The sequence below is a fragment of the Gorilla gorilla genome, chromosome 23, assembly GCF_029281585.2.
Source record: "Gorilla gorilla gorilla isolate KB3781 chromosome 23, NHGRI_mGorGor1-v2.1_pri, whole genome shotgun sequence".
NCBI lineage: Eukaryota > Metazoa > Chordata > Mammalia > Primates > Hominidae > Gorilla > Gorilla gorilla.
Genome location: NC_086018.1, coordinates 44,767,136 through 44,793,981, shown reverse-complemented (window position 1 = coordinate 44,793,981; position 26,846 = coordinate 44,767,136). Strand labels below are relative to the sequence as shown.

The following is a 26,846-nucleotide window of genomic DNA, read 5'->3' as shown; positions in this document are numbered from 1 at the left end:
CCTCCCCGATCCCTTCCATATTCGGAAAGAAGCAAGGCCAGATCTCCTCTTGACTCCCGACCCCAACAGCATAATGTAGGGAGTCCCAGGCAACTCGCTGGCCTCCCGCCACAAACACATTCACGTGAAAACAAGGGCAGCGGGTGCACCAAGCCCTCGCGGAGGAGCTGCCACCCCTAAGAGAGCCACAGTGACACCAAGGGACCCACCCCCTTTCCAAGACCGGGTCCTCTGCCCTGTCCTCTCCACACATCCCGAGCCACTGATGGCTTTCAGCCAAGGATCAGGAGCTCATCCAAACGACTGCTATAAACATCACTTGCCTCATCTAGGTGAAAGCCTTAGAGCCAGCAAGCCTATTTTATTTTTTAGTTTAGTAAAAATGTTTGATAAAAGAAGGCCCATTTCAAACCAGCACAGCAAGGAGTAGAGGCCCAGGTGCAGAAAGCTGCACGGCATACTTAAAAATTCTATCGGCATCGGCCGGGCTCCGGTGCACACAGCGCACATGAGAAGGAAGAGGATGGCGGAGGGCGAGGCAGCGCTCAAATGAACCCAAGCATGAGCAAGAACACCCAGGAGGGACCTGTGGGAACAGAGCGGATGCAGTCGGGGGCCCAGAAATATCAGGGGCCCCGAAGCCAGAAAGGGCTCTGCCTTGGATGGGCCTGAAGGTGAACCCATTCCCCTAGGAGCTCGGGGCCTTGAGCAGAGGCCCACCTTCCCCACTGCAGGCCGTTCAGGGAAGGCAGACTCAGGGAGGAGAGCGCGCCCAGCAATGCCTGGCCCTGCCCCGGGCGGCTGCCATCAGTAACAACACAGACGTTCTCAGCCTCTACTTCCTACTCAATAAGGAAACCCACAGGTATTCTAAGCAACTGGACTCACAGGGACTACGTGCCCCTTCATGAACCGCAGCACTCGGGGTGGAATTTCCACATTTATCACCAGAAAAGAGGAAACATTTCAGAAAGGGGGAACAAAAAGTCTGGGGATACTCAAAATGAAAGTTCCCCACAGCACGGGGCCCAGAAATGGGAAGAGCCCAGGCAGCCCTGTTCCCTCTGGGCCTCCTGATACCTCTGCCTCTTGTCTGCAAAGAGAACACCGGGGGGACCTAGAACAAGCTGCTCACCTCACTCCAGAAGAATCCCCGCTGCCGAGCACAGCAAGCGTGGTTTTCCCCCAGCCTGGAGGAGCCAGGCCTCAGGCTGAGCTCAGCAGGGCTCCAAGGGCAGGCAGGCCCAGCAGGCAGCAGCCTGAGTTCAAACAGGAGGATGGGTGCGGGGGCGGGAGGAACACCTCCACCCAAGCCAGCCCACAGCAGGATCAGATTCCTGGTGAGTGAGCCAGCTTTCTCTGTAATAATTTCAACACCTGTTAAGTCCCCTAGGGAATGGAGGAGATAAGGATGAGGCTGTGATGGGTAAGGGCACAGACTTCTAAGGTTCAAACCCCAGCTTTGCCACTTATGAGCTGCGTGGCTTTGAGCACGTAGCTCAGCTTCTGAGTTTCCTCATTTGTAAAATAGGGACCACACGGTACCACCCCCAGCTGCTATGAGGACTACACAGGTGGTTGCATGTACAGTGCCTAGCCCGCCGGGTGCAGTGGCTCACACCTGTAATCCCAGCACTTTGGGAGGCCAAGGTGGGCGGATCACCTGAGGTCAGGAGTTCGGGACCAGCCTGGCCAACACGGTGAAACCCCATCTCTACTAAAACACACACACACAAAAATGAGCTGGGTGTGGCGGCATGAGCCTGTAGCCCCAGCTACTGGGGAGGCTGAGGCAGGAGAACTGCTTGAACCCGGGAGGCAGAGGTTACAGTGAGCTGAGATGGCACCATTGTATTCCAGCCTGGGTAACACAGCGAGACTCCATCTCCAAAAAAAATAAAAATAAGTGCCTAGCCCAAGGGAAGCACTCCACAGACAATCCCTAGCGTGAGGTGTGACACCAAGGCCCCAGCCACCTCAGTTCTGAGCGCTGCAGGGAACACCTGCTCTGAGCCTGCTCCGCACACAGACACGCTCCCCGACTCCTCAGGAAAAAGAACCATGCAGGTGGGTCATCTTGTGCTCCCAGGGCCAAGCATGGTGACATTCCCCACCCTGTGACAGGACACGGGCTCCTGTTCCTGGGCTCCCCACTGCACCTAGAAGCACTGCACGATGCAGATCTCCACGGCCTGTGTTTAGGGGGTGAAGGGCTGAGCTGAGGAGGGGCAGAGACGCTGAGCCTGCCAGAGAAGGAAAGGAGGGGCAGGTGTCACTCTCAGGCCACAGAGCCAGGACAGGCCCCTGCAAGTGAGCACTGCCCTTGTCCTAGCCGCAGGCAGGCCGTGCTACACTGTGGCCGTTCAGGGAAAGAAAAACAGAGATGACTTCTTTTCAACGCAAATGCCCATCCATCAACAAGTGGATAAAGGAAGTGTGGTGTGGCCACATGCAGTGGCTCATGCCTGCAACCCCTGCACTTTGGGAGGCCAAGGCGGGAGGATCAGGAGGTCAGGAGATGGAGATCATCCTGGCCAACATGGTAAAAATACAAAAATTAGCTGGGCATGGTGGTGAGCACCTGTAATCCCAGCTACTCAGGAGGCTGAAGCAGGAGAATCACTTGAACCCAGGAGACAGAGGTTGCAGTGAGCCAAGATCGCACCACTGCACTTCAGCCTGGTGATAGAGTGAGACTCCCATCTCAAAAAAAAAAAAAAAAAGTGTGGTGCATGTGTGTTTGTGTATATATGTATATGTGTGTATACATATATATGTATACGTATATATACAATGGAATACTACTTAGCCATAAAAAGGAATGAATTACTGGCATTCACAGAGACCTGGATGAGATTGGAGACAACAATTCTGGGTAAAGTAACTCAGGAATGGAAAACCAAACATCACCTGTTCTCACTCATAAGTGGGAGCTAACGGCTAGGCATGGTGGCTCACGCCTGTAATCTCAGCACTCTGGGAGGCCGAGGCGGGTGGATCACTTGAGGTCAGGAGTTCAAGACCAGCCTGGCCAACATGGTGAAACCCCATCTCTAATAAAAATACAAAAATTAGGCGGGCATGGTGGCATGTGCCTATAATCCCAGCCACTAGGGAGGCTGAGGCAGGAGAATCGCCTGAACCCGGGAGGCAGAGGTTGCAATGAGCTGAGATCGCGCCACTCCACTCCAGCCTGGGCAACAGAGCAAGACTCCATCTCAAAAAAAAAAAAAATAGTAAGTAGGACCTAAGCCATGAGGACGCAAAGTCATAAGCATGACACAATGGACTTCAGGGACGCAGAGGAAAAGGATGGGAAGCGGGTGAGGGATGAAAGACTGGGTGCAGTGTATGCTGCTCGGGTGCACCCGATCTCACAAATCGCCACTAAAGAACTTACTCATGTAACCAAACACCACCTGTTCCCCAGTCATCTATAGAAATAAAAAATTAAAAAGAAAAAGAGAAAGAAAAACAGGCAAGTGGTCTCCGAAGACTTGTTCTCCTCAATTCCATGAGGAATCCCATGGTTCCTCCAAAACACCTGGAGGCGATGGGGTACTTCCTCCTGCTCTTGTTACTTAAGAAACAAATAAATAAATAATCCAAAATTGTCAGGGATCAATCATTTTTGTCTTCATTTAAAATTAACCCAGAGTCCAGATTTACTCTATCAGACGAATATGTAAAAGAAAGGAAATATGATTCACATTCAATTTATTTTTCAAAGTGTTTCGGGACAAAGTAAGACATTTAATAACATGGAAAGTAACCGCTGAAAGGAACAAGAAAAGGAACTGCACCTACAGCAAAATCTCACCCACCAGCTCTTCCGCGGCCCCCGTCACAGGAAGGTCATCTCCACTCACAAACAAGAAGAGAAACCCAACTGGCGGGGAACACACAATCACTGCCGGAACAAGACTCCGGGGCTTCCCTCTGCATGGAAAACAGGACTGAGGGTTCTTACCCAATAAACAATCTCTTCGAAACATAAGCAAAAGGCAATACAGATTTATAAAAAACACAAGAAAGCAAGGCGGCCAGAAGCAGCCGCCAACATTCTGAGGAAAGAGGCAGGGCTCTATTTGGTTCCTAGGCCTGAGCAGGACATAGGACATAGGAAGCACCCTCCGAGCTGACTTCAGTCCCCTGGGTTTAAACACACTTTGTGGAGGTTACCCAGTGACCACCCCCAAGGCCGCTGACCAAGGTACTCCTGCCCACATCCAAGTGCAGGACTCTGCTGAGGGAGGTGCTGGGCCACCTGCCATTCCCTGTCAGACATCCCTCGGCACGGTCCCCAACTCTTCACAGCTGCTGTAACAAATTACCACAGCTTAAAACATGCATTCACTATCTCGAAGTTCTGAAGGTCAGAAATCCGGCATGGGTCTCATCACACTGAAGTCCAGGTGTCAGCCAGCTGTGCCCCTTCCGGGAGGCTCCAAGGGAGAACCCCTTTCCTGCTCACTCCGGTTGGCGGCAGAATTCAGCTCCTGGCGGATGCAGGAGCAAGGCCTTGCTCTCCTGTTAGCCATCCGCAGAAGGCCTTTCGCAGCTTCTAGAAGCCGCGCCACATTCCTGGTGGCTGCCTCCTCCATCTGCAAAGCCAGCCGCTGTGGGTGGAGTCCATCCCACACCATGTCTCTGACCATGTCCAAAAGCTCGTGAGGTTACACTGGGCCCACCAGGTAACAGGACAATTCCCCCATTTCAGGTCAGCTGATTAGCGACCATAATTCCCCTCTGCCATGTAACAGAACATATTCACAGGGGTCAGGGATGAGGATGAGGACACCTTTAGGGGGCCAGTATTCTGCCTACCACACTCCCATCCCCTCAGGCCAGCACCCCGGAGATCACCTCGACCCCCAGCACCCCGCCCATCAGTGAATCCTGAGTGTGCCATGTGTACCGTGAACCTGCCCGCTCCTCTCCAACCCCACAGCATCTGGCCTCGGCCTCCTCAGAAGCCCACCAGTTTCCTCTCTCGCCCTCTCTTCAAGGATGACGAACAGTGTCACAGTATCACACCCCTACCTGTTTAAAACCCTTCAACACTCTCTCATGGCTCTTAGGACCACAGCTCAGATCTTCACCATGGCCTTGGAAGCAGCTCCGGTGCCTGCTCACCACCCTCCATGCCCCTCCTCCCCATCCTTCATGCCCCTCCTCCCCAGCCAAGCGCTCCCCGCTCCGATATACCCTCCCCTGACCTCAGCAGCCAGATCGGTTCCCGCTGTACAGCCAGGTCTCGGCGGAAGCAGGACCTGTGTAAGGAGGACATGAGCATTCCACCCAGTGAGGGCCTTGCTACTCTGCCAGGGTCCCGGGACTGCCACCTGCCCAGCACTGCAGTCTGTGCGCATGTGTTCACGGGGCAGGCGTCCAGCCGCGAAGGGCCACATGGCTTGCTCAGCACTCACCACAGCACCTGGCACAGGAGAGGAGCTCGTAAACGTTTTCCAAATGAATTCATTATCCCCAACAGTGCCTCTCCTTCGGCTGAGGACGGACTGTGGCCTATTCAGCCAACTGTCTCATTTGCTGACAGACATCTCGTGGCTCTGGCAATGTAGGCTGAAGGCTGTCAGAGCCACATCACTAAGAACCCTCTTCTGCTCCAGCTTTATCCCAGCACTCACATCCTTGCCATGCTCAATTTGGGCCTTTCTTGCTACCATAACACTTTCTTTTTTTTTTTTTTTTTTTTTTGAGACAGAGTCTCGCCCTGTCGCCCAGGCTAGAGTGCAGTGACGCCATCTCAGCTCACTGCAACCTCCACCTCCCAGATTCAAATGATTCTCCTGCTTCAGCCTCCTGAGTAGCTGGGATTATAGGTGCCCGCCACAATGTCCAGCTATTTTTTGTATTTTTAGTAGAGACACGGTTTCACCATGTTGGTCAGGCTGGTCTCGAACTGCTGACCTCAGGCGATCCACCCGCCTGGGCCCCCCAAAGTGCTGAGATGACAGGCATGAGCCAGAGCGCCCAGCCACCACCATGCCACTTTCAAACATCATACTCCACATACCCCAGCTGCCTGCATACCCTCTGTCAGCAGACCACACCCTGCCAGGCGGAGCTGAGCTAAAATAGCAAACATCAGACCCACACTGAAAGACTGCCTGTGTTCTCAAGCCCAGTGTGCTGTGATTTTCTCTTGGCATTTTTAAAGTGAAGTGTGGCGAGAATTCCAACTGCAACTGCGGAAAGCAACAGCCCTTCGGGAGCCAAGAGAGTCAGCGGCCCAGGAAAGAACCAGCCCAGACAGTCAGAGACTGAACCTTCAGATTCTATTTTTTTTTTTTTTTTTTTTGAGACAGAGTCTCGCTCTGTTGCCCAGGCTGCGGGGCGGTGGCGCGACCTTGGCTCACTGCAACCTCTGCCTCCTGTGTTCAAGCGACTCTCCTGCCTCAGCCTCCCAAATAGCTGGGATTACAGGCGCAGCCACCACGCCTGGCTAACTTTTGTATTTTTAGTAGAGACGGGGTTTCACCATGTTGGCCAGGCTGGTTTCAAACTCCTGACCTCAAGTGATCCACCCACCTCGGCCTCCCAAAGTGCTGGGATTACGGGCGTGAGCCACCGCGCCTGGCCAAACCTTCGGATTCTTATCACTTACCATTTCTTGCCACCACCACAGCTTCCACTCAGGTGCAAGCCGCCACCACCAGTGACCACTGGACGCTGCGGCACCCTGGCCTCCTGGTCTCCCTGCTTCTGCCCTTGCCCCGACTCCCAACGCCTCCAATCTGTCTTCAGTACAGCAGCCAAAGATATCCCATCAAACCTAATGCAGACCATGCCACTCCTCTGCTCAAAGCCCTCCAAACGTTCCCCATTCAGCCAGAATCAAAGAACAGTCCATGTCTTCACTGTGGTCATGAGGCCCTACCCCACCACCCTTCATGACGCACCCCACGACTCTCCCCTTCTCTCGGCCAGACCCACCCTGGCCCCAGCTCCTCTCCTCAAGCACGCCAGCATCGCTCTAGGAGTCCTCTGCACCTGCTCACTCCTCTGCCTGGACCGCTCTTCCCCAGCCTCCTCGTTGGCCTGTTCCTTCACCTCGTGCAAATCTTTCCTCAAATGTCACCTCAGCGAAGGGCTCCTTCTCACCACCACACCTGCCACTAAGCCACCTAGTCCTCTTTCCCAGCATTGTTTTGATAGCAGCTGTCACCTTCCAACAGTTAACTCCATTTAACTGAGCTATGTTATTTATACCCGGCTCTCCCACTGCACTGTAAGCTCTGGGAGAACAGAGATCTGGGTCTATTTTGTTCACTAATATTATCTCCAGCACCTGGGGCTGTTCCTAACACATACTATGGGTTGAATACATATTTGCTGGATCAGCAAATCATCAAATTCTCAAAACTGGTCCAAGAAGCCCATTCTTTTCTCCTCAAAGAGAATCGTGCTAAGCCAAAGATATCTCCCCATTTGCCATAGCTACTTAAACCAAACTCAACCGCTTTGTGCTACAGATACAGACACTGATGGCCCCAGAGGTAACTTGGTGAAGACCACTACCGGAAAAAGAAAGTTAAAATCTGGACCACCAACTCCTAGTCCTCTGACTAGGAGGGTCTATCTACCACACCACACATCCTGGCTCATCCAGAAACAAAGTTTCTAGGAAAGCGTCAGCCAAATATGCAACCTAAGGACCAGGGTGTGCATAAACCGAGGGTCTACCAGCAAGACCACCTCTCCTGCAGTTTATAACCCTGGCCAAACCACTCACTCTCCAGGCTAATCGAGGAGATAGTTCGGAATAAACACCAGGTATCGGTACTGACAATGCAAGAATGAGAAAGATACATTTCCTAAACCTGTGGATCTCACTAGTGAAAGCAAGCACATACCAGGGAGAACAGGAAGCCAGAGGCACCAACAACACTGAGTTTGATGCAAAAAAGGGGGACTTTAGTTCAGGCTGCATAAAAACAGGAGGTGTGGGCCGGGCACGGTGGCTCATGCCTGGAATCCCAGCACTTGGGGAGGCCAAGGCGGGCGGATCATAAGGTCAAGAGATCGAGACCATCCACACCAACATGGTGAAACCACATCTCTACTAAAAATACAAAAAAATTAGCTGGGCATGGTGGTGGGCGCCTGTAATCCCAGTTACTTTGGCAGCAGAGGCAGGAAAATCACTTGAACCCGGGAGGCAGTGGTTGCAGTGAGTCTAGATCGCGCCACTGCACTCCAGTCTGGGCGATAGAGCGAGACTCCATCTCAAAAATAAAAAAGAGTTGAACTATCTGAAAGATCCCTTACTAGTCTTGTATTGTACAGTGGGTGTAGTCTTCCTCCTGAGTTTCCTTGAGATGAGGGCTGCACTCAAAAACAAAGAGGAAAACAAGGCTGGGTGTGGTGGCTCACGCCTGTAATCCCAGAACTTTGGGAGGCCGAAGCTGGTGGATCACAAGGTCAGGTGTTCAAGACCAGCCTGGCCAACATGGTGAAACCCCATCTCTACTAAAAATATAAAAATTGCCGGGCACAGTGGTTCACGCCTGTAATCCCAGCACGTTGGGAGACCGAGGCAGGAGTATCACGAGGTCAGGAGATCGAGACCATCCTGGCTAGCACGGTGAAACCCCATCTCTACCAAAAATATAAAAAATTAGCCGGGTGTGGTGGCAGGCGCCTGTAGTCCCAGCTACTCAGGAGGCTGAGGCAGGAAAATGGCGTGAACCCGGGAGGCGGAGCTTGCAGTGAGCCGAGATCGCGCCACTGCACTCCAGCCTGGGCAACAGAGTGAGACTCCGTCTCAAAAAAAAAAAAAAAAAAAAAATACACACACACACACACACACACACACATATATAAATTAGCTGGGCGTGGTGGCCAGAGCCTATAATCCCAGCTACTCAGGAGGCTGAGGCAGGAGAACTGCTTCAACCGGGACCCAGGAGGTGGAGGTAGCAGTGAGCTGAGATCATGCCACTGCACTCCAGCCTGGACTACAGAGAGAGACTCTTGTCTCAGAAAAAAAATAAAATAAAAAGGAGGAAAACAAGGCCAGGCATGGGGGCTCACGCCTGTAATCCCAGCACTTTGGGAGGCTGAGGTGGATGGATCACCTGAGGTCAGGAGTTCGAGACTAGCCTGGCTGACATGGCGAAACCCCGTCTCTACTAAAAATACAAAAAAACAGACAGGCGTGGTGGTGGGCGCCTGTAATCCCAGCTACTTGGGAGGCTGAGACAGGAGAATCACTTGAACCTGGGAGGCAGAGGTTGCAGTGAGCCAAGATCGCACCACTGCACTCCAGCCTGGGCAACACAGTGAGACTCCATCTCAAAAAAAAAAAAACAAAAAAAGAAAGAAAACAATCATAGGAAACAATTGAAAGAGCTGCCAAAGCCACAGGAACCTGGCTAGGATCTCCACTAGCACTGTGCTTGCATAGGTGTGGACTAAATAAATATGCAGCTAGTGACCAATCACCACTACTGATAGGAAAATGGGCACCCCTCTGTGACTCCTCCTTCAGGGAAGAGTTCCAGCCTGCCACCTGAAAGAGCAGCACTGCCAGAGGCTTGAGCCACAAGACGGATGGGAGACACAGAGGCTTCACAGGCCTTCCTGGTGCACCCAACCTCTCCTCCTTCTTCTGCCCTCTTCAGTGACAGCCTCGAACTCTCCAAGACTCCAGCTTCACAAAGGTAATACAGAAGCTGCTCTCAAAAGTGCCTAAGACACAGAATAGCATCAAAGTCAGAGGAAAAGGAAAGCTGGTGTTCGGTATTTCAGGTTCACACAGAAGAAAGCTGGAGACTGTATTAGTCTCCTGTGGCTGCCATAACAAATTACCACCAACTGAATGGCTTAAAACAACAGACACTTATTCTCTCTCAGTTTTAAACGCCAAAAACCCAAAATCAAGTGGTCATCTGCAGGGCCATGCTCTCTGTCAAGTCTCTAGGTGAGCATCCTTCCTTGCCTCTTCTAGCTTCTGGTGGCTGCCAGCAACCCCTGGCTTTCCTTGGCTTGTAAATGTACTATTCCAATCTCTGTTTCTGTCTCCACAGGGCCATTTCCCTGTGTGTGTCTCTCTGTATTCAAATTTCCCTCTTTTTATAAAAATACTAGTTGTCAAACTAAGGCCCACCCTCATCCAGGATGACCTCATTTTACCTTGATTACTTGTGCAAAAACCCTATTTCCAAATGTCACATCCATGGGTTCCAGATGGACATAAATTCAACTCAGTATAAGGACAAATTACCAAGAGCCACAGCCTTCGATCCAAAGGTTGAGTCACTGCTGTAACTCCACACAGCAGCTCTGCTATTCTTACATCTAAGCTGATTAAGAATTAGAGTTTAGACTGATGAGGAACGAAAACCTTAAGACCTAAAAGTAACACATAAAAGTTACACTGTCATGTGGCTCCTCTTCCCTGGACTCTATGTTCTACAGCATTTGTTCCTGTCACTACCAGGACCTCCTATCCACCACCATTCCAGAATCTTCACTCACCTTGGACCCTGACACTGGTTTTGTTGAAAGCTCTTACTGTTCTCGAATCAAGCACGGTCCTGTGGAGTCGAATGGGTCTCCGGCCACCTTTGATGACTCCCTTCATTCTCAAAGCCACTGTCTGAGCTGTCAGTAACTCACTCTGCTAACCCCCAGATCACTCTTAAAAGTAAACTTTCCTCTTTTTTTTTGAGACAGAGTTTCGCTCTTATTGCCCAGGATGGAGTGTAATAGAACGATCTCAGCTCACTGCAACCGCCACCTCCCAGGTTCAAGTGATTCTCCTGCCTCAGCCTCCCAAGTAGCCAGGATTACAGGCATGTGCCACCATGCCCAGCTAATTTTGTATTTTTAGTAGAGACTAGGTTTCTCCATGTTGGTCAGGCTGGTCTCAAACCCTGACCTCAGGTGATCTGTCCACCTCGACCTCCCAAAGTGCTGGGATTACAGGCGTGAGCCGCCACACCCGGCCAAAAGTAAACTTTTCTAACTGGATGCAGTAAATTCCAAAGTTTATCATTCAAGCACTCAAACAATAATATTTATTATGAAACAGGAGTACAAACCATTTTACTGTGTTTATGAATGATTCTACTCAGACTTATCTTCGTAACACAATTCATAATTTTCAGCATTCCAGACTTCAGCTTTGGAACAGAACTATGTTCTGAAATCTTGACGTTTGCTTATCTCTGATCTGTTTTCACCAGTGGCTGATTTTATCCTAGGTACCCTCCAGGTAATGTCTCATTCCCTAGGGCCCTGGCAGAGCTCAGCGCCACAGCAATCAGACAAGGACTCTGGAGCTCTGGAGCTGTAAAAGCATCTAGGGTGTACCCAGGTCATTCCAGCCGAAAAAAAAAAAAAAAAAAAAAACTTCCTGCTAACACAATATAGGAGCTGGTTTTGAGACCAGCAAGCAGAAACATGGAAACTCACAGGGAAACTCTAGTCCTCTTCTATGCTCAAGGCAAGAGCCGCAGCCCTCAAGAGACCACAGGCAAATCAAGTGGGTCAAAAACACCACACCCCCTGCAGAAACTGATCCACCCAGCAGACGGGGCCTCAGCCCGGCCAGCTTCCGGACTCCACCAAACTTCACAGCATGACCCGAATCAGTTCCTTCCAGCCTCCCCAGGGAGCCCAGGAGTTTCTGGGAAAGAAGCCTGCCAGTGTCAGGAAAAACGCCAATAGCTCCTCCTCGTCCTTGCAAGCCTCGATCCTACGTGCAGCCACTGTCACCCCCAGACCCCACGCTCCGACCTCCGAGCCCCCCAACGCCCGTCACACCATCCAGCAGTCTCCTCAGAGTCCAAGTTGCCCTCTCCAGACCCCCGACTCCACCCGCAGCCCAGGAGGCCAACGCGGCCACCTGACCTCTGACCCCTGACCCCGACCTGGCCCTCCCCGGCACACCCACCTGCCCGGGAGCTTGCTGTTGCTGCGCTTCCAGAATTGCTTCCTGGCCCCGTCGCTGGCCATGGCCCCTCCTCATCCCTCAGACCCGCGGCCCAGACACCCCGAGTGCACCCGGCCCTCCCCCAGCGGCCCTTTCCTGTGCCCCGGGTGGCCCCTCACTGCTCCCGGGACTCCAGAGCGTAGAGCCGAGAAGCTCTTCCGCCTCCTTCCGGAAGTTGTGCCTACGCGCGCCCGGAAGTCCCGCCTAAGTCCCAGGTGGCGAGTGCCGCAGCACGCCGAGCGCCCGTCGTTATTAAAGGGGTCGCCGCGCAACGCACGTTACCCGCATCGCGGAGGGAGCAGAGGTGGTTGGGTGTCTGAGTTTGCTTGAGTCTGTCGCTCCTGGCTCGCCCGACACAACAGCGGCGCCCACCTGCCCGCAACGGACTCCCAGGAGCCTCGAGCTCCTCATTTCCAAAGCTGAACTGCCCCGTGTCTGATTCCGATTTCTCTTGAGCGCGTTTCGGAGCCGGCCCAGAACAGAGGGAAGCCAGACACACCATACCCGGCCCAACAGTGGCAGGGCGGCTGCGGGTGCTGGTCAAGCTGGGTCACCCGGCACTGAGTGAGGATCAGCAAATACTCAGTGGACGAAATATTTGCAGTGCAGTGAGGTGAGGGGCATAACCGCGGAGCGTATTCGAAGAGATGAGAGAGACTGGGGATTAGGCCAGGCTTGAAGGGAAGAATGGTTTGAGCACCGAGGACAAGAATTAATTCCCCAGGCCTGGGTTCCAGCCTTGTGCGGCTATCACGTGCTTGAAACCTGGCTAGTCCGGAGTGAGATGCGCTTTACGTGTAAAATACAGGATTCCAAAGACGTCGTATAAAATAATTTGTATATTGTTTGCATGTTAGGTAACATTTTTAATGTATTGGATTAAATAAAATGAATTAAAATTATTTTTACATTCCTTTTTACTCTTTTTAAAATTATTTTTACCTTTTTTATTCTTTTTTTCCGGGGGGGACTGGGGGTGGGTGTCTTGCTATGTTGCCCAGGCTAGTCTCGAACTCCTGCCCTCTAGTGATCCTCCTGCCTCACCCTCCCCAGTAGTTGGAACTGCAGGTGCACACGTTATGACTAGATCTTTTTACTTTGTGTGTGTGTGTGTGTGTGTGCAGAAAATCACTAAAAAAACCGTGTCTGGTTTGCATTACATTTCTGTGCTTCTTAGACCAAAGATTGAATGCTCAGGGACTGTCATTTCAGACTGGAGCTTTAGTGTATTTGGAGCTCCTGCCAGTTCTCTTTTAAAACAAAAATTTAAGACATATTTTCTGATTAAGAATTTCCCTGGAGGCTGAGGCAGGAGAATAGCGTGAACCCGCGAGGCAGAGCTTGCAGTGAGCTGAGATCGTGCCACTGCACTCCAGGCTGGGCGACAGAGCGAAACTCCGTCTCAAAAATAACAATTTCCCATGCCTCTTCATTTACTGGTAAGTAACACTGACTTAGTACTTACTATGTGCAAGGCATCCTACTCTCCTAGAATCCTCTCCTAGCAGAGCTCAGAAGGCCCCAGGGGTCTCCTCCTGACAGAGCCCTGACAGCCTCAGACAATGAGGTCCCCTACAGACAACATTGAGGACCATGGCGGTTCTTTCCAGCTGGGTCTGGCTTATTGCAAGAACCAGTGAGCGAGGTGACAGCAGGATTAACCTGATGGAAGGGGAAAGGAAGGAAGAACTGAAACAATTGACAGAGGAAAAACTGGCAGCACTTAATGACTGGTTACACCTTAGATCCAGGTGCTTTTTACAGCTTACCGTATACTTTGCTAGCTACTGTTTTCAGGCGAAGGAGTGAGGCTGAGATTGACTTGAAGGCTTCAAAACCAGCTAAGCAAAGGATTACTAGGATCACAACAGAAACGTGAAGATGGAAAAAGAAAGTCTGAGTAGAAGGCCAGTTTTGAAAGCCAAAGTAATACAGATGTTGGAGTCTAGATATGGGACCTAGGAACTGGGACAGATCCTCAAATCCCAGAGGTAATGAGTGGAACATTTTTTATTCATTTTTGCAACAAGTATTGAGCAGCAATGCAAATTAAAACTAAGGACATACCATGTTACACTTAACAGATCGGCAAAAACTTAAAAATCTGTCTTCACCAAACTTAATAAGGATGTGGATTTGTGAGCAGAGCAGAACTCTCTTGCACTGCCAGTAGGAGTGTACACTCATTCACTAACTTTGGATGGCCACTTAGCAATTTCTAGCAAAGATACTCTATAACTTAGCAATTCCACTCTTGGTATGTGCTCTAGAGTACCTTGCCTATGCGTGCAAAGACAGGAATGTTCAGTGCAACCTTGCTTCTAGTGGTAGTTGGGGTCTAGGGGAGAAGCAACCAAAATGCCATCTATGGCAGAATTGATAATCTACACAGTTATGCAGTAGAATACCATAAGTTAGTAAAAATGAATACATCAGTTGCATACATCAACATAAATGAATTTTGCCAACTGTGGGGTTGTTTTTGAAATGGGGCTTACTATGTTCCCCAGGCTGGCCACAAAATCCTGGGCTCAAGTGATCCACCTCAGCCTCCTGAGTAGCTGAGTACAGATGCAAGCACTACCGCACCAGACTCCACAGTGTTGAATAAGAAAAAGTTGAATATGAATTCACATGGTATGATACCATTTAGTACTATTTTCTTTTAAAGGATGAGAATGCGACCGGGTATGGTGGCTCATGCCTGTAATCACAGCACTTTAGGAGGCTGAGGCAGGAGGATCCCTTGAGCCCAGGAGTTTGAGGCTGCAGCAAGCTATGATCATGTCACTGCACTCCAGCCTTGGCGATAGTGCCTGACCCTATCTCAAAAAAAAAAAAAAAAAAAAAAAAAACCAGAATGGTAAAAGATAAATTCAGGAGGGTGGTTGCCTATAGGTACAGGTGGGGACTGTGAACAGGAAGGAATTCATTCATAGCGGATCAATTGTGCTATTATGCTTTGTTTCTTAAGGCAGATGGGCTATATTCAGGTGTTGGTTATATTCTTTATGAGTTTTTACATGTATAAAATGTTTCATAATACATTAAAATATAGTTATTGAGTTTGAACTGTGCTATGCACTGAGCTACATTGAACTACATGGTAAGGCAAACAAAAGTGCAGCAGGCCAGGCACAGTGGCTCACACCTATAATACCAGTACTTTGGGAGGCTGAGGCGAGAGGATCACTTGAGACCAGGAGATCAACACTAGCCTGGGCAACATAGGGAGACCCCATCTCTGTGAAACTTTTTTTTTTTTTTTAGCCAGTCATGGTGGTAAACACTCTTAGTCCTAGCTACTTAGGAGACTGAGGCAGGAGGATCACTTGAGCCCAGAAGTTCAAGGCAGCAGTGAGCTAGGATCACACAACTGCACTCCAGCCTAGACAACAGTGAGACCCTGCCTCAAAAAAACAACAAAAAAAAATTGCGATAGTATTTCAGGATGGCTGGATTTGCAATGCCAGTTGGGTTCCTCGGGAAGTGTTTTCTGCCTTCTCTGCTTTCAGATGGCCTGCTCCGGGCATAGAATATCTCTCACAGGACCTTACTGAGTGAGCTGCCACACTCCCACTTGGGTTCTGCCTCCTAAATTTCCTGGTGCTGTACTGTCCATAGGCACCGAGCCTGTGCCCTAAAGTAAAAAGCTGACTGTTCTATCTGTGTTGGTTTCCTAAGGCTGCTGTTGGCGGAATGCTGCAGACTTAGTGGCTGAAAACAATACACATTTACCCTCCTACAATCCTGGAGGTCTGAAGTCCAAAGTCTAAGCACTTCACTGCACTAAACTCAAAGTGTCAGCAAGGCTGCCCCCTTCTGGAGGTTCTAGGGGAGAGTCAGTTTCTTACCTTTTTCAGCTTCTAGAGGCCGCTTAACATTCCTTGGCCGACACTCCTTCCTCTGTCTGGAAAGCAGATCACTCTAATCTCTACTGCCATCATCACATCATCTTCTCTCCTTCCGATTCCTCCTGGATCCCTCTGACCTCGCATCAGGCCCACTGGATAATCCAGCCCAGGCTGATCTCCCCATCACCCGGCCCTTAGCTCAATCACACCTGCAAACTCCCTTTGGCCATTTAAGGTAACATTTGCAGGTCCCAGGATTAAGTCCTGGTATATCTTCAGGGGTTCATTATTCAGCCTACCACAATAATAGATGGCATATAGCAAAGGTCCCCAGTTTCACACCGCGAGAGGCAGGCATCGTCTTCACTGCCCTCTTCCCCAACTCCTTTCAGCCATTTTTATATTGCAGGGACTAGCAACATGCCATTTCCTGACACTAAGTCAGGATGAGTTAGGGTGCTCTTGGTTGCAAGAATGACAAAGTTCAGCTCAAATTAGCTTATACTACAAAGGGAATTAGTTGGTTAATGAAAAAGCCCAGAAGTAGCTCAGAAGGTTTGGAGAAGGGCTGATACAGCAGCTCAACAATGACCCAAGGGGCCTCTCTCCTTCTGTCAGTCTCTTAAGTCTTTGCCAAGGACAACTTCCCCTTGAGGTCACAGGATGCCTCTGTTGGGCCCCTGGGATCGTGTGCTTACCTCTAGTCAGGATGCTAGAGAGCAGAAATACTGTGAACTAGTATCAGTCCCTGGGAAGGGAGCACTATACATTGCTTACCAATTCCAGGAGAGCACACTTAAACACCTCACCAATTTCTGCTGAGTTTCCTAAGACTGCCAGGAGGCTTTGCACAAACCCAGCAGCCAGAGTTCTGCAAGGGTTCTTGACTCTGGCAGGGGCTCAAAGCTGACCTAGCTGCTGCAGCTGTCATACCTCCACTCTCTGTATTCTTTTTTTTTTGAGACGGAGTCTCACTCTGTCACCCAGGCTGGAGTGCAGTGGCGCAATCTTGGCTCACTGCAAGCGCCACCTCCCAGGTTCACGCCATTCTCCTACCTCGGCCTCCCAAGTAGCTGGGACTACAGGCGCCTGCCACCACGCCCGGCTAATTTTTTGTATTTTTAGTAGAGACAGGTCTTCACCATGTTAGCCAGGATGGTCTTGATCTCCTGACCTCATGATCCACCCACCTCAGCCTCCCAAAGTGCCGGGATTACAGGCGTGAGCCACCGCGCCTGGCCTACCCACTGCATTCTTAATGTCTAGTCTGGTAAAACAGAACACCTGCACAACACATCAGACAAAGCAACTTTATTATTCACAGAGAGGCCCCAAACATCAACCCAAGCCTAGGATCCATGGCGAGCCAGTCCACCAGCAATCAGGAAAGCTACCCAGGGCACTAGAGTGTTGTCTGCAGGTGCCCCCACTTCACACCACAGCTGAGGGGCTTGAAAAGCACACTCTACTCTGGGTTCTCTACCCCAAATGCAACTGGGTCCACTGGGCTACAGCATTGCAGGACATCCTGATCTAGGGGAGATGAGCACAAAGCCTGACCTGTTCGGGACAGTTCCACCTTATCTCAGGATGTTGCAACCTCTGTATATTCTGCCCAAAAATTATAAGCAAGAGGGGGAAGAGCTGGGTCATCCAGTGTCATTTGGGGACCTGTCACCTGGCAGATGCTCCGTTGTAGCTGGCAATGAGAGTCAATCCTTCCAAATTTTGTGGCTGCTGCCCAACAAGGGAGGGTTAGAATCCCAATATCCAGGAACAATCCCAATATCCACTGCAACACCAAAGGCCATGTTGAGAGAAACTGGTGGATTTGACAACTTAAAATGTTTACTTGTTTGTCAAAAAAAATTATTTAATTGGACAAAATATATGTGCTATGTCTGACAAAGGGTTAATATATGGGAATCTTACAAATAAGGAAGTAGAAAAGCACAATAGGAAATGGGTATGATTGTTTAAACCAAGTATATATTTTTCAAGCTTATCTTAAACTATAAGTAAATCAAAGAATATGTTTTCAAAAGAAATACAGCTCTCTAGCTCCTGCTCTCAACACGTGACATGCCTGTTCCCGCTTCACCTTCCACCATGAGTAAAAGCTCCCTGAGGCCTCACCAGAAACCTAGCAGAGACCAACACTACACTTCCTATACATCCTGCACAACCATGAGCCAATTCAACCTCTTTTCTTTATAAATTACCCATCCTCAGGTATTCCTTTATAAACACCGCAAAAGTAGCCTAACACAGAAAACTGGTACCAAGAAGCAGGGCATTGCTGTAAAGACACCTTAAGAGTAATGACCTAGGGTAACTGGCAGAAGAAATTTCTAAGTAGCAAAGCATTCAAGAGGTGGCCTGCCTGCTTGTCACAGCCAATGATCATATATTGGAGCAAAGGAAAGTTGGAGCTCGTATTTAAAAGGAAAGCAGAGCATGAAATTTTGGAAAATTTGCAGCCTGGCTATGTGGCAGGGAAAGAATCCAAGCAGGCTGGGGAGCAACCATTAGCTAGAGAGATTAGCATGACTAAAAGGGAGCCAAGTGCTAATATCCAAGACAATGGAACAAAGGCCTCAAAGGCATTTGGGAGATCTTGGAGACAGCCCCTCCCATGACAGGCCCAGAGGCCTAGGAGGAAAGAATGGTTTCAGGGGCCAGGCCCAGGACACTCCTCAGTCTATGGACACTGCTCCCCACATACCAGCTGCTGCAGCTCCGCCTGTAGCTCAAAGGCCCCAGGTATAGCTTGGGCCACCACTCTGGAGAATACAAGCCATAAGCCTTGGTGGCTTCCATGTGGTGTTAAACCTGAATGCAAGAATAAAGGTGGCAGCTTCCACCTAGATTTCAGAGGATGTATGAGAAAGCCTTAGTGCCCAGGCAGAAGCCTGCTGCAGGGGCAGAGCCCCCACAGAGAACCTCCACCAGGGACAGAGCCCCCACAGAGAACCTCCACCAGGGGCAGAGCCCCCACAGAGAACCTCCACCAGGGGCAGAGCCCCCACAGAGAACCTCCACCAGGGGCAGAGCCCCCACAGAGAACCTCTACCAGGGCAGAGCCCCCACAGAGAACCGCTACCAGGGCAGTATGGAGGGGAAATGTAGGGTTGGAGGCCCACACAGAGTTCACAGTAGTGAACTCCACTGCCTAGTGGAGCTGTGGGAAGGGGACTGCACCCTCCAGACCTGAGAATGGTAGCGCCACCAGCAGCTGCACCTACACCTGGAGAAGCTGCAGGCACTCCACCCCAACCCAAAGAGCAGCCACAGGAGCAGGACTGCCCAAGGCCTTGGGACGCCACCCCTTGCACCAGGATCCAGGATGTGGAGTCAAGGATTGTGTTGGAGCTTTAGGATTTTTTATTTTATTTTATATTATTTTTTTAGACAGAGTCTTACTCTGTCGCCCAGGCTGGAGTGCAGTGGCATGATCTCAGCTCACTGCAACCTCTGCCTCTCAGGTTCAAGTGATTCTCCTGCCTCAGCCTCCCAAGTAGCAGGGATTGCAGGCACGCGCCACCATGCCCAGCCAGCATTGGGATTACAGGCACGAGCCGCCCAAATGCTTTCTTAGATGCAAAAAAAGAAGAAAAAAATTGAAAAGACACCCCCACCCCCAAAAAATTGATCAATTATTTTCACATCCAGGAAAAACAACAAATGCAAATCCAAATGCTTTGAAGAATAAGACTGATTTTCGGAGGCTTTCAGGGTAGACAGAGGAGGGCCATTATGCCACGGCTCATGCAAACAAGCCTCCTAAATGCACCCTGGAGATGCATCGCGCCCTTCACAGCCACCCTCAGCCCCTTCCATCACCTTCAATCCTCTGCCGTGCTCCTGCAGACCTCCTGCCCAGACCTCACCTGCAGGCCTCTCAGTCCCTTTCCCGTGTGCATCTGCAACCCTCTCCACCTCTCAAGCTCAGCAAATTCCAGCATCCTCAGCATCCTCCTCATCCCCCCTCACCAGATGCCCAGTGGTGGGGAGGCAGGTGGTGGCAGTGGGGGCAGGGGGTGGCACTTGGGGTGGGGAGGGGATGGCGCACACAGTGGGTATCATGATTTGTATTTTAAAGATGAGAAAGTAGGGTCTTCAAGAGACAAAGTCCCCCAGCTAGAGTGAAGGGAACAGGGTTTGGAGTCCAGCTGCTGACCCCACAGCCCACTCACTGTCCAGTTCACCTTGCCAGGCCCTGGCCACAGTCCCACTGCTAATCGGAAACACAACCAGCTGTGGCATTTCCTCCCATGGTCCTTTGCAGCACGTGGGTCCCCACCCCCTTGGCAAACGTGCAGGAGCCACAGTCGGCCGTGACTCATGGCCAGTCCAACCCAAAGTGACTCAGGCAGGATAGAGAGAGGACAGCAGATGTCAGAGGGAGCCCAGACTGGCCGTCTGCAAGTTGCATTCTGGCCTCATGTCTCCTGTGACTGATTACACTGTACTGTAAACACGGCCAGCCCCTGTTTTCCCACCTGTAAAATGGAGATGAGGACACCTGCCCTGTGTGTTTCCCAGAGTCATGATGGGAATCCCCTGAGACAATGGACTGGAAGGCAGTTTGTAAACCAAAATCTCTGAGCAAATATGACAATGCAGAGTAGGGAGTGAGTCTGTAAGTGACGTGAAGCCTGGCCTGGAGTGGCAACCAGAAAGCCCTATGGCCGCATGGTGCTGTGTCATCCCTGGACTTCCCGCAGCTGCTAGAGTGAAGGAAGGAGCTGGTCTGTCACTTAACACCAGAAGAGAAAGTGGCCCGGAGAGCAGGCATCTCCCAGGTATCTGACTGGGCCTCTCATGCTAGGAACTGGGGACACAGACCTGGGAACTCTGTGCCCTCATGACATCACAGCCTGGCGGCCAGGATGGAAAGTGTGGTGCAGCCCCAGCCTGAATGGCACTTTTGGGTGGACATAGACCCAGAGGTGCATGGCGTGGGGAGGCTGGCACTAAAGGGCCTGCCCATGTGGCATCCCAGGCATGGACATCCTGAGGGTGAGGGGAGAAGGGAGGCAAGGTGCTGGCGCCACACTTGTGCTGGGATTGTGCACGGTTTGGCATCCTGGTTCCAAGCTGAGCCCCTGCAGTTGCAGAAGGCCACTTTGGTGGGGAGGGGACACTCCTGGATTCTGGTGACATGGCCTGCCTGGCACAGTGTGGCACTGGATGGAAAGAGAGATGGGGGGGGTGGTCTCTTATTTTGAGACACTGCAAACACCTCTTTTCTCTGGGCCTCAGTTTCCCCAATCCTAAGAGCCTGCGGGTCAGGCCGAGTGGTAAGGTGGATGAACCCCTGACTTTGGAACCAGACAGACATGGATTTCAATCCTGCTGTGCAAATCTGGGCAGCCTTCTCAGCTGAGCCTGTTTCCTCACCTGCTGGCAGAGGGCTCAATGCAATCGGGCATGAACCTGGGCACATGACAGAATCCAGACAGGGCTAACTGCTGTTTATAGTACTGACGCTTAGCGATCCAAACAAAAATAAAATTCAGGAATCTGGCCCTGTAGGGTCTGTACTGGCCACTCGGCATCATCCTCCCACTTCCTGACCACCTTCGGATGACACTGGTTCTTCCAAAGGAGGGATGGTGGCTGCCCACCCAGGTCTCCTGGGGACACTGCAAGGGGTGGGGGGACATGCCATTCTGGAGGAGTTAAGCTCGCTGGCAATGGATCCAAAGGCAGCCCCTCCCCCCTACTCCCCTACGCAAGGGACCAAGCCACAGCTGGCATGAAGTGATGCCCTATGGCACCTTCCAAGGAACTCCTGCCACATCTCCATCCCCTCTGTCACTGTGGAGAAGGACCCATCCTCACTGAAGCAGAGGCTCCCAGGGGCGTGGGGCAGGACTTGCGGGAAGCAAGAGCGGGGCCTGGGGATGGGGGTGGGGGAGGCATGGGACCCAGTGTTGGGCCCAGGGGTGCTAGGGGCCTGAGGGGCAGGGGCCAGGGCTAGAGGGGTGAGGGGCTGTGCTAAGCCAGGGAGCCCTCAAGGGCCACACGTTGGTGTGGTAACCCCTGTGTGTATCTGCTGGAGCAGGCTCAGTCCTCTGGTTACCCCGGCTTCACCCCTCTCCCTTCACACATTTTGACCCCTAGGCAGCGTCTCCACTTGGGAAGGCCCAAGGCCCAAACTTAAAGTGTTCCTGGTGCCTGACCCCAAGTCTCTTGTTTTAGGATTGGGGAAACTGAGGTCCCGAGAAGCAAGGCATTTGTGGTGTTTTGCAGGGGGAGATCCCCTGGTCTCTCCTCTTTCCATCCAGTGCCACACTGTGCCAAGCAGGCTGTGCCAGCAGAACCCAGGAGCATTCCCTCCCCATCAGAGTGGCCCTCTACAACTGCAGGGGGCTCAGCTTGGAGCCAGGACCTCCCATGTCTCCTGGTGGGGAAGGTGAGAGCAGCCTTCCCGACGGAAAAACGCCTGGCCCTAGCCCATGTGGACCTCCAGGACGCCGGGACCTTCCCACGGGAGGGGCAGTGCTGTGCAGGCCACCCGCCCTTGCCACAGTAGTCACTACCATCTCTAGATGGCACAGAGAGAAGCAAGGGCTGCAGCCACCTGCAGCCTTTCACCAAGAATAAGCTGTGGCCAGAACTAATGGACACATAGGCTGCTTGGAATGGTGCCTGGTCAATAAGAACGCATCCATGTTTGACATGAGATGCCTGCACAGTGTTCTGGGAGCCCCAGGGGAGCCCAGCCTCAGCCGCCTGCAAAGAAATCCCCCAGATCCTTGATCACCACGTCCCTCTTGGTGCCCCTAGCAAAGGGCAGCCATGGAGCCCAAGACCGGACACCTCCCCACTGTGAGTGTCAAGCAATGTGTGGAGGGTGTTGGCCAGCGGAGGACAAAGCCCAGGCCAACTGAGACAGGCAAGAGAGGGGGTCTCCAGCAGGAGGACCATCATCCAGGCACCCTCCCAGCTGCCAGGGCCGGGTCCTCACACCGCCTGCCACGCCTGCTCTGCTCTGTCCTTGGCTCTGTGAGTCCCTGCAGCAGGCTGTGTCCCAAACCAGCACCTCTCCCTCATCCCCATCACTCTGGCTATGGGATTTTCCAGTAGGTCATAGCCCCCCGCCTTCCCCACCGAGCTTCCCAGGGTCCTCACTTGGTCATTGATGACATACTTGGCAAGTGCACTGGATGTAACCTGAGGGAAGTTGGGAGATAGGGCCCCAGGGCCTGGAACCCTCTTGATCCTTCCTGGGCCTTCCCCCAGCTCTGTTGCCAGAAGGCAGAGTCAAGCCTGCGGACTGCAATGGCCTGCAAAGGGTCAGGCCCTCACTGTGGCAGGGGTCATTACCAAAGGAGGAGGCTTTGCCCCCAGATGGGCCACGTTGTTTAGAAATGTTGATGGCAATTCTAGGAAAAGCAGCTCCACTTAGGAGGGCCCAAGGCTCTCGTGTATACTGTTCCCAGTGCACAGTGTGATTTGGTAGGGCGTGGGAGGAAGGGAGCAGGGAAAGTGGCCTGGGTAAGTCCCAGCCCCTCTCTGGGTCTCACCTTCCCCCTGTGTCAGAGGGAGATAACTGCCACTGTCCTGCCCCTCTCCCAGGATTCTTCTAAAGATCAAGGGAGAAGGGAGGGAGCCCGAGGAGGAGAGGAAGGAGGAAGAAGAGCTGGAGAAGGAGGGAGGAGGAAGGAGGAAGCAGGGGAGAGGGAGGCTGAACGGGAGCTGATGACCTTTTGGTTTAAGCCTCAGCGGAGCAGGTGAACCCTGAAGAGGACTCGTGGCTCTTAGCCCAGGATTCACTCCCAGAGCTGTCAGAGCTGGGCTGCACCCCCAGGTCCTAGCAGGGGCAGCTATCAGGCACCAGGCCAAGGCCAGGGGTGCGTGGCAGACTGGGCACCTGTTGGGGCCTGGTGGAGTGAGTGCCACGCCCTCCCCGCCCTGCCCCATTTCCTCGTTTCCTCGTTCACTCCTGTCAGCCACTGACCCCAGACACTCTTCCACGGCTGCTGGCCTCGGCCATGCCTGGAATTGGACCTGCCAGGCATCCTGCCCATGGCACAGCAGGGCTGTTAGAGCCAAGAGAGGGGGCCCTGGTCCCCTGCTGGCCTCTCCCCATGGCCCTCCCCAGTGACTGCTGCCCAGCACTCCCCATCATAAAACGCTCTGCTCAAGAGCCGTCAGGGGCTGCCTGTGTCTGTGGGAAACGGCGGACTCCTCACTCTGGTACCCAAGGCCTCTCCAGGTTGGGGGTTCCTCTTTTGCCACTGCCCAGTACTCTGTCCCTCAACACACTCCAGCGTGTCTGTTGCTGGTGCCCTCTGCCTGGGAGCCGTCCCTCACCCTGCACCCTCACTCACTGAAATCACTGCATGCTTTGAGGCCCAGGCAAACACCTCACCCCACCCCCAGCTCCAGACTTCCAGCCCCAGCTTCCAGGGCCTGCTCCCTCCTGTGGGCTCCTCCCTGAGTATAAACTGACATTGTCTTTGGGGAACTTGGCCTTTCCCCTCCACTCCCATGGGGAGCTCCTACAGGGCAGAATCACCACCCACACGGGCTCCAGTGGGCACAGACAATGGGCTGGGGAGTGCTAGCAGCTGAAGGATTCAGGGACTTGTTAAGGGACTAGGCGTTGTTTCTCCCACGCAGGAAGATGCCTGAAGCCTCCTTTCCTCATGCCATCCACCCACAGCAGGAGTGCCAGCCTCCTGACGCCCTGCCCCCATGACCCTAGCCCCATACCACGCTGGATGCCACTGGACGCCTGGGAAAGCCCCTGACGCACATCCTGCGAGGCAGTTTCCCCAGAGCTGCCCCACGCCTCCTCTCCCTTCATCCCCTGCAAGGCAGTTACCCCAGAGCTGCCCCACGCCTCCTCTCCCTTCATCCCCTGCAAGGCAGTTTCCCCAGAGCTGCCCCACGCCTCCTCTCCCTTCATCCCCTGCAAGGCAGTTTCCCCAGAGCTGCCCCCCGCCTCCTCTCCCTTCATCCCCTGCAAGGCAGTTTCCCCAGAGCTGCCCCCCGCCTCCTCTCCCTTCATCCCCTGCAAGGCAGTTTCCCCAGAGCTGCCCCACGCCTCCTCTCCCTTCATCCCCTGCAAGGCAGTTTCCCCAGAGCTGCCCCCCGCCTCCTCTCCCTTCATCCCCTGCAAGGCAGTTTCCCCAGAGCTGCCCCCCGCCTCCTCTCCCTTCATCCCCTGCAAGGCAGTTTCCCCAGAGCTGCCCCATGCCTCCTCTCCCTTCATCTCTGGGGCACCCCTCTGAGTCACAAGCCTCATATCACCCACTAGAAATCTGGAAATGCCACATGCAGCCAAAGAGCTGGCCAAGGGTCAGGTGGCCCCAATTCCATGTGACATGGACACATCCCAGCCCCCTCTCTGAGCGTCACCTTCCCATCTGTAAAATGAGGTAATCAGCACTGTCCTGCATGCCTAGGAGGGTTCTTCTAAAGATCAGATGAGACGATACATGGGAAAGTGCTATAGGGAGATGCAAGTATCCCACGAATGTCTGGGATCCGTACTGAATGGGGGAGAAGGCTGGGTGACTCCATCCGCAGCTCTAGGAACTTCTCTAAGACCAGCCTGCAAGACCTGTTGGGTGAGACCTCCAGCACAGAGGTCCTCCGTGAAGGCTTGAGGAATCTGTTTTCACAACCCCTAAGCCTCATTGCACTTCTCCACCGCAATGCACAACACAAAATGTTTCCTTCGGGTGACATCCTGCAGCTTGCCCTGCAGACTTCCTGCCCTGGCTGTCAGCCACCAGCCAGCCCTGATTCGGAGACTGTTTACCCCCGAGTGGATGGCGGCAGCCTGGCCAAGGAGCATCTGGTGAACATCTTTCTGTGGATCTGAGTTAACAATGTGACTCGCAGACAGGCCACTTCAGGCTGTTTCTTTACTGGAAGAGGAAGATTAAAGCATGGAACTTTTTTCCCTTCATGAGACAAAGCAAGCTCTGTGTACCTCAAAACTTGGCCCTTCCTCCACGTTGCTCCCAGGGAAGTCACAAAAGGTACAGAGAAAGCAGCAGGCAGTCGGCTGTGTCTGTGGGAAACGGCGGGCTCGGGATGTGCCCAAGGAGCCTTGGAGTATGAGAGCAGGTGGGCACCTTAGATTCCTGCCTCCAATACTCCGATTTCGTGGGTGGGCAAACTGAGGCCTAGAAACTAGCAATATATTTAAGACAGAGCTAGACTCAGCCCTAGCTCCCCTGACTCCCCAGCCAATGCTGTTTCTGTCACCCTTCCACTCTTGACGGTAAGCAGCCTCCGGTGGGGAGGAAGGAGAGAGGACAGAGGAGATGCTGGGGCGAGAGAGCAGCCACCTTGGGGAGGGAAGGGGGTGAAGGCACAAGCGAAGCAGTGGCCTCTGGGAGGCTCTCCTCTCAGCCCTGGTTCTTGGGAGGCTGTTGCAGGAGCTACAGGGGCAGGTTAGCAGGGCAGTCCCGAGAAAGGCCACCCCACTTCCTACCCCCTAAGCAGTCACCGGCGGTGAAGCCCAGCTGCTTGGTCCCTGACCGCTGAGACCCAGGCTTCCCTTTGAATGTGGGAGGGATTTGGGTGGGGAAGCACGTTCTAGGTCCCATCGTCACCAGGACAGACACTGAGAGACACCTGGCTTCCTACCACCCCCATGTGTGCTTTGAGGGCAAGCTGGGGGCAGCAAGGGGATGGGAATGGCACAAGGTCCCTGGTTGGCCAGTGAAGCAGCCTGACCACAGAGGACCCTCAGCTCCCTGCCAGGGTTCTCTCCTGGCACCAGGTGCCCACCTATACAAGAGGCCACTCCGTCGAGTGGACGGAGGTAGACACCGGCTCTCAGCAGCAGCGACGTCGTACTGGCTCTGTGCTAGGCTCCATCCGGGCATCTGTCTCTCGGCTGTCCTCTGGGGGCTGTGTCCAGTGAGTGGGTGACCACCCAGGCCCAGGTGCAGAGTGGATTCAGGGCCTGGGCCCCTGACCCTGGGTGGAACAGAGCAAGGCAGGTCCCTACTGTATCCCACTGTGCGTCGAAAGGACCACCTGTATCCGGATCCCCT

General features: G+C 52.7%; 2 protein-coding genes across 5 annotated transcripts in view; one reads left to right on the top strand and one right to left on the bottom strand.

Annotated features, from left to right (window-relative positions):
• Positions 1 to 12,151, bottom strand: part of TBC1D22A (TBC1 domain family member 22A) — a 408,936-nt gene extending 396,785 nt beyond the window's left edge. Inside the window, exon 1 of one of the 4 annotated variants that reach the window (XM_055374373.2) lies at positions 11,924 to 12,151. In XM_055374373.2, coding sequence (XP_055230348.1) covers positions 11,924 to 11,985 — 62 coding nt within the window. In that variant the 5' untranslated portion in view covers positions 11,986 to 12,151. Of the gene's footprint in view, positions 1 to 6,628; positions 8,635 to 11,923 lie in introns of those variants that run through there. The other 3 variants (XM_055374374.2, XM_055374378.2, XM_055374372.2) reach the window with 3 other exon arrangements.
• Positions 12,152 to 25,883: 13,732 nt separating this feature from the next.
• Positions 25,884 to 26,846, top strand: part of CERK (ceramide kinase) — a 66,938-nt gene continuing 65,975 nt past the window's right edge. Inside the window, exon 1 of the mRNA XM_063704577.1 lies at positions 25,884 to 25,908. Coding sequence (XP_063560647.1) covers positions 25,899 to 25,908 — 10 coding nt within the window. The 5' untranslated portion in view covers positions 25,884 to 25,898. The remainder of the gene's footprint in view (positions 25,909 to 26,846) is intronic.